The 7446-nt window shown below is 64.0% G+C and overlaps 1 protein-coding gene across 1 annotated transcript; it reads left to right on the top strand.

Moving 5' to 3' along the window:
- The first annotated feature begins 575 nt into the window (after positions 1 to 575).
- On the top strand, positions 576 to 7305 carry LOC137466930 (tRNA (cytidine(32)/guanosine(34)-2'-O)-methyltransferase-like). Its single transcript, XM_068178527.1, is given in 11 exon segments — positions 576 to 714; positions 2025 to 2094; positions 2493 to 2589; positions 3530 to 3608; positions 3712 to 3728; positions 3730 to 3765; positions 3889 to 3942; positions 4039 to 4141; positions 4236 to 4319; positions 5396 to 5499; positions 6766 to 7305. Coding segments are annotated over 11 exon segments (1290 nt in total). The 5' UTR covers positions 576 to 593; the 3' UTR covers positions 7291 to 7305.
- The last annotated feature ends 141 nt before the right edge of the window (positions 7306 to 7446 follow it).

Here is a 7446-nt window from a genome sequence, read left to right as displayed (position 1 = left end):
CCGTTTGTCGGTTCCCCGTGTTTATGGGGTGCCCCCGTTTATGGTGCCCCCGTTTATGGTGCCCCCCGCCTATGGGCTCCCCCCGTTTATGGGGTGCCCCCGTTTATGGTGCCCCCGTTTATGGTGCCCCCGTTTGTGGGTTCCCCCCGCCTATGGGCTCCCCCCGTTTATGGGGTGCCCCCGTTTATGGTGCTCCCATTTGTGGGTACCCCTCTTTGTGGGTTCCCCCCATTTATGGGGCGTCCTCGTTAATGGTGTCCCCATTTCTGGGATGTCCCCGTTAACGGCGTCCCCATATTTGGGGTGTCCCCCCCCCGTTAGTTTTGGGGTCTCCTCGTTAACGGTGTCCCTGTTTTTGGGGTGTCCCCGTTAATGCGGTGTCCCCGGTTCTAGGGTGTCCCCGCAGGTTTCGGGGTGTCCCTGTTAATAGGGTGTCCCCGTTTTCGGGATGTCCCCCGCAGGTTTTGGGGTGTCCCTGTTAATAGGGTGTCCCCGTTTTCGGGATGTCCCCCGCAGGTTTTGGGGTGTCCCTGTTAATAGGGTGTCCTCATTTTCGGGTGTCCCCCGCAGGTTTCGGGGTGCCCCCGCCCGCCATGGGCCGCTCCTCCAAGGACAAGCGGGACGTTTATTACCGGCTGGCCAAGGAGGGCGGCTGGAGAGCGCGCAGCGCCTTCAAACTGCTGCAGCTGGAGCAGCGCTTCCAGCTCCTCCAGGGTACTGGGGGGAACTGGGGGAACTGGGGGGGAATGGGGACTGGGGGAATTGGGGGGACTGGGGGAACTGGGGGGACTGGGGGAGAATGGGGAATGGGGACACTGGGAAAATGGGGGAATGGGGGGAACTTGGGGGAATGAAGGAATTGAGGGAACTGGGGGGAATGAGGGAATGGGGAGACTAGGGGGATTGGGGAACTGGGGGGAATGGAGGAACTGGGGAGAGTGGGGAATGGGGGGGACTGGGGGGATTGGGGGGACTGGGGGATTGGGAGGAATGGGGAGATTGGGGGAATGGGTGGAACGGGGGAGAATGGGGGGGAGCTGGGGGAATGGGGAGAGTAGGGGGATTGGGGGGATGGGGGCACGGGGAGCACTGGAGACACGGGGGACACTGGTGAAACTGGGAGCACTGGTGAAACTGGGAGCACTGGTGGAACCGGTGGGACCGGGATCACTGATGTAACTGGGCCCCAGGGGTCTGGGATCAGTGTGTAACTGGTGTTACTGGTGTAACTGGGCCCCAGGGGTCTGGGATCAGTGTGTAACTGTTGTAACTGGGCCCCGGGGGTCTGGGATCAGTGTGTAACTGGTGTTACTGGTGTAACTGGGCCCCAGGGGTCTGGGATCAGTGTGTAACTGTTGTAACTGGGCCCCGGGGGTCTGGGATCAGTGTGTAACTGGTGTAACTGGGCCCCAGGGGTCTGGGATCAGTGTGTAACTGGTGTAACTGGTGTAACTGGGCCCCAGGGGTCTGGGATCAGTGTGTAACTGGTGTAACTGGGCCCCGGGGGTCTGGGATCAGTGTGTAACTGGTGTAACTGGGCCCCAGGGGTCTGGGATCAGTGTGTAACTGGTGTAACTGGGCCCCAGGGGTCTGGGATCAGTGTGTAACTGGTGTAACTGGGCCCCGGGGGTCTGGGATCAGTGTGTAACTGGTGTAACTGGTGTAACTGGGCCCCGGGGGGTCTGGGATCAGTGTGTAACTGGTGTAACTGGTGTAACTGGGCCCCAGGGGTCTGGGATCAGTGTGTAACTGGTGTAACTGGGCCCCGGGGGTCTGGGATCAGTGTGTAACTGGTGTAACTGGGCCCCAGGGGTCTGGGATCAGTGTGTAACTGGTGTAACTGGGCCCCAGGGGTCTGGGATCAGTGTGTAACTGGTGTAACTGGTGTAACTGGGCCCCAGGGGTCTGGGATCACTGTGTAACTGGTGGAACTGGGTCCCAGGGGTCTGGGATCAGTGTGTAACTGGTGTAACTGGGGTCCCAGGGGTCTGGATCAGTGTGTAACTGGTGTAACTGGGTCCCAGGGGTCCAGCGGGCCGTGGATCTTTGTGCTGCCCCCGGGAGCTGGAGCCAGGTGCTGAGTCGGCACCTCAGGTGGGACTGGGAGCACTGGGAGCACTGGGAGCACTGGGAGCCACAGACTGGGAGTCTGGCGGGCCATAGGCTGGGACTGGGAGCACTGGGAACCCCAAACTGGGGGGTGCTGGTTTGGGGGTCCTAGGCTGGGACTGGGAGCACTGGGAACCCCAAACTGGGGGGTGCTGGTTTGGGGGTCCTAGGCTGGGACTGGGAGCACTGGGGGTGCTGGGAATCCTGCTTTGGGATCCGACTGAACTGGCACTGCTAACTGGGTGAACTGGGAGGACTGGGAATCCCAGTTTGGGATTGGTGGGGAGTCAGGGAGGTTTGGATGGGGGTCCCAGGGGGGCACTGGGTGTACTGGGGGGGCACTGGGGGGCACTGGGGCACCCAGCCCCCCCTGCCCCCCCCAGGGGCTCCGAGGGGTCCCCAGCCCAGGTGGTGGCCGTGGATCTCCAGGCCATGGCGCCGCTGCCGGGGGTGGTGCAGATCCAGGGGGACATCACCAAGGTGGGGACCCCCTCAAACCCCTCCCGAGCCCCCCCAAACCCTCTGAGCTCCCCAAATCCTCTGAGCACCCCCAAACCCTCCTGAGCCCCTCCCCCAAAAACCCCTCTGAGCCCCCCCATGGCCCACTCCATCCAGGGGGACATCACCCAGGTCGGGACCCCCAAACCCCCTGAGCCCCCAAACCCCCTCTCAGCCCCCCCATATCCCCCCCCATCAATGGGTGCCATCACCAAGGTGGAGACCCCCCTAAAACCCCCTGAGCCCCCTCAAGACCCATCTGAGACCCCCCAAACCCCCTCTGAACCCCCCAGACCCCATTCCTGACCCCATTCTTGACCCCATTCTTCCCAGACCCCATTCCCCCAGACCCCATTCCTGATCCCATTGCCCCACTCCTGACCCCACTTCTGACCCCATTCCCCCCCACAACCCCCCCAGACCCCATTCCTGACCCCGTTCCTCACCCCGTGCCCCCCAGACCCTATTCCTGACCCTATTCCCCCAGACCCCATTCCTGATCCCATTGCCCCACTCCTGACCCCACTTCTGACCCCATTCCCCGCCACACCCCCCCCAGACCCCATTCCTGACCCCATGCCTGACCCCATTTCTCCATTCGTGACCCCATTCCCCCATTCCCCCCAGACCCTATTCCTGACCCCATTCCTGACCCCATTCCTAACCCCGTTCCTCACCCCGTGCCCCCCAGACCCCATTCCTGACCCCATTGCTCCCATTCCCCATTTCTGACCCCATTTCCCCCCCAGACCCTATTCCTGACCCAATTCCTGACCCCATTCCTGACCCCATTCCCCCCCCAGACCCTACTCCAGACCCCATTCCTGACCCCATTCCCCCATTCCTGATCCCATTTTCCCCCATTTCCCCCCAGACCCCTTTCCCCCATTCCTGACCCCGTTCCTCAACCCGTGCCCCCCAGGCCTCCACAGCCCGGGAGATCCAGCGCCACTTCGAGGGGCACCCGGCTGACCTGGTGGTCTGTGATGGAGCCCCTGACGGTGAGTTTGGGGATCTGGGCCTGGGGGGGGCACCTGAACCCCAAAAACCCCCTAACCCCCCCAAAAAAAACCCCAAAAAAAAACCCCCAAACTGCCCCCACAGTAACGGGGCTGCACGACCCTGGACGAGTACATCCAGGCCCAGCTGCTGCTGGCAGTAAGTGTGGGGCTTCAGCCCCCCCCAAAACTCCCCCCAAAACCACCTGGGGACCCCCCCAGACCCGTGGGGTCCCCCCAGACCCCCCCAAATCCCCCTTTTGGGGGGTCTCCCCTTCTCCAGGCGCTGAACATCACCACCCACGTCCTGAAGAAAGGCGGCACCTTCGTGGCTAAGGTGAGTCCCTGAGGGGATCCCCCCCAGAATGAGGGGGGGGTCTGCAGCTCCCCCCCGGCCCCAAAAAGGGGGTGCTGACCCCCGTGGCCCCCCCAGATTTTCCGGGGCAAGGACGTGACCCTGCTCTACTCCCAACTGCGCCTCTTCTTCCCCGACGTCACCTGCGCCAAGCCCCGCAGCAGCCGCAACTCCAGCATCGGTGGGACCCCCCTCAAAACTCCTGGGGAACCCCCTCGGCTTTGGGGAGACCCCCCCTGAGTTTGGGGACCCCCCCGGATCCCCTCTTTTGGCAGAGGCTTTCGTGGTGTGCCGTGGCTACAGCCCCCCCGAGGGCTTTGTGCCCACCATGGAGAACCCGCTGCTGGAGCCCGAGGCGGGTGAGGGACTGGGGGGCACTGGGGGGGATTTTGGGGTGTCTGGGAGTCATTGGGAGGTGTTTGGGGACATTCTGAGGGGTCCCTGGGGGAATTTTAGGGGTCCTTGGGGAGGTTTTGGGGTTCCAGATAGAATTTTGGGGTCTCTGGGACGTTTTGAGTGGTCCCTGGTGGGATTTTGGGGTCCCTGATGGGATTTTGGGGTGTCTGGGGATCGTTGGGAGGTTCTTTGGGGACATTTTGAGGGCTCCCTGAGGGGGATTCTTGGGGTCCTTGGGGAGGTTTTGGGGTCCCTTATGGGATTTTGGGGTGTCTGGGGATCATTGGGAGGTGTCTGGGAACATTCTGAGGGGTCCCTGGGGGATTTAGGGGTTCCTGGCAGGATTCTGGGGTCTCTGATGGGATTTTGGGGTGTCTGGGGACATTTTGAGGGGTCCCTGGAAGAATTCTGGGGGGTCTTGGGGGTCATTGGGAGTTCCTGATGGGATTTTGGGGTGCCCATTGGATGTGGAGTGCCCTGTTGCCCCCTGACTGGATTTGGGGTGCCCATGGGTTTGGGGGGTCCCATGGGTTTGGGGTACCCCCTGATTCGGGGTGCCCCCCATGAATTCGGGGTGCCCATGGATTCGGGGTACCCCCATGATTTGGGGTGCCCCCCATGGGTTTGGGTGCCCCCCATGAATTCGGGGTACCCCCATGATTTGGGGTGCCCCCCATGGGTTTGGAGCACTCCACGATTTGGGGTGCCCCCACTGCTTTGGGGTACCCCCATTGGGTTTGGCATGCCCCCATTGGATTCGGGGTGCCCATAATTTGGGGTACCCCCGTGGGTTTGGGTGCTCCCCATGATTTGGGGGTCCCATGAATTCGGGATGCCCCCCTGATTTGGGGTGCCGTTGCCCCCCACAAATTGGGGTGCCCATGAATTTGGGGTGCCCCCCATGATTTGGGGGTGCCCCATGGATTCGGGGTATGCCTATGGGTTTGGGTGCCCCCCATGAATTCGGGGTACACCCTGATTTGGGGTGCCGTTGCCCCCCATGGATTGGGGGCTCCCCCTGGTTTGGGGTCCCCGCCAGGCCTGGCCCTGTCCGGTCTCTCGGGCCCCTCCCGTGTCCTTGTGCCCTTCGTGGCCTGCGGCGACCTGAGCGCCTTCGACCCCGACCGCAGCTACCCCCTGCAGGTACTGGGAGCACTGGGAGCACTGGGAGAGGGACTGGGGGTACTGGGAGAGGGACTGGGGGTACTGGGGGCACTGGGGGAACTGGGAGAGGGACTGGGGGCACTGGGGGAACTGGGAGCACTGGGAGAGGGACTGGGGGCACTGGGAGAGGGACTGGGAGCACAGGGAGAGGGACTGGGGGCACTGGGAGAGGGACTGGGAGCACTGGGAGAGGGACTGGGGGTACTGGGAGAGGGACTGGGGGTACTGGGGGCACTGGGAGAGGGACTGGGGGCACTGGGGGAACTGGGAGAGGGACTGGGCGCACTGGGGGCACTGGGAGAGGGACTGGGAGCACTGGGAGAGGGACTGGGGGCACAGGGAGAGGGACTGGGAGCACTGGGAGAGGGACTGGGGGTACTGGGAGAGGGACTGGGAGCACTGGGAGAGGGACTGGGGGTACTGGGGGAACTGGGAGAGGGACTGGGAGCACTGGGAGAGGGACTGGGGGTACTGGGAGAGGGACTGGGAGCACTGGGAGAGGGACTGGGGGTACTGGGAGAGGGACTGGGAGCACTGGGAGAGGGACTGGGGGTACTGGGGGAACTGGGAGAGGGACTGGGCGCACTGGGGGCACTGGGAGCACTGGGAGAGGGACTGGGGGCACTGGGAGCACTGGGAGGGGGACTGGGAGCACTGGAGGGATGGGGGGACTGGGAGCAACTGGGGGGCACTGGGAGAGGGACTGGGAGGGGGACAGGGAGGGACTGGGCCATACTGGGAATGGCTGGGCTGTACTGGGAGAAATTAGGGGGTACTGAGCTGTACTGGGGGGCACTGGGTGATACTGGGGAGCACTGGGAAGTACTGGGCTGTACTGGGCCGTACTGGGAGGCCGTGGGCCGTACTGGGCTGTACTGGGAGGCCGTGGGCCGTACTGGGCCGTACTGGGAGGCCGTGGGCCGTACTGGGAGGCCGTGGGCCGTACTGGGCTGTACTGGGCTGTACTGGGAAGCCGTGGGCCGTACTGGGCTGTACTGGGAGGCCGTGGGCCGTACTGGGCTGTACTGGGAGGCTGTGGGCCGTACTGGGCTGTACTGGGAGGCCGTGGCCTGTACTGGGCTGTACTGGGAGGCCGTGGGCCGTACTGGGCTGTACTGGGAGGCTGTGGGCCGTACTGGGCTGTACTGGGAGGCCGTGGCCTGTACTGGGCTGTACTGGGAAGCCGTGGGCCGTACTGGGCCGTACTGGGAGGCCGTGGGCCGTACTGGTTCCCCTGTCCCGCAGCTGGACCCCGCCAGGCCCTACAGCTTCGTGCCACCCCCAGCACCCCCCATCGCCCCCCCCTACGCCCACGCGTGCCGCCTGCGCCGGGGGGGGGCAGCGCCCCGGCACCGAGAGCCCCCCGTGCGGGGAAGGACCCCCGGGGGGGGAGATGGGTGTGCAAGGACCCCCCGTGTGAGGGGATGGGTGTGCAAGGACCCCCGTGTGAGGGGATGGGCATGCAAGGACCCCTGTGTGAGGGGATGGGTGTGCAAGGACCCCCCCAGGAGGGGAGGAGTGTGCAAGGACCCCTGTGTGAGGGGATGGGTGTGCACGGATCCCCCCGAGAGGGGATGGGCGTGCAAGGACCCCCCCCAGGAGGGGAGGAGTGTGCAAGGACCCCCGTGGGAGGAACAGCAAGGGCCATTGTGTGCGGGGATGAGTGTGCAAAGACCCTCATGTGAGGGGAGTGTGCAAGGACCCTCCCATGGGATGAGTGTGCAAGGACCCCCGTGCGAGGAGCTGCGCCAGCTCCGTCTCCTGGACTGAATTTCGGCCCTAAACGTGAGCAACGCCCTGGTGGGTGTGCAAGGATCCCCCCGTGGGTGTGCAGGAATGCTGTGGGTGTGCAAGGACCCCCCCGTGGGTGTGCAGGAATGCTGTGGGTGTGCAAGGATCCCCCCGTGGGTGTGCAGGAATGCTGTG

The sequence above is a fragment of the Anomalospiza imberbis genome, unplaced genomic scaffold (genome assembly GCF_031753505.1).
Source record: "Anomalospiza imberbis isolate Cuckoo-Finch-1a 21T00152 unplaced genomic scaffold, ASM3175350v1 scaffold_476, whole genome shotgun sequence".
Lineage (NCBI taxonomy): Eukaryota > Metazoa > Chordata > Aves > Passeriformes > Viduidae > Anomalospiza > Anomalospiza imberbis.
Note: the sequence above shows the minus strand (reverse complement) of the source record. Positions and strands in the feature narration are given on the sequence as shown.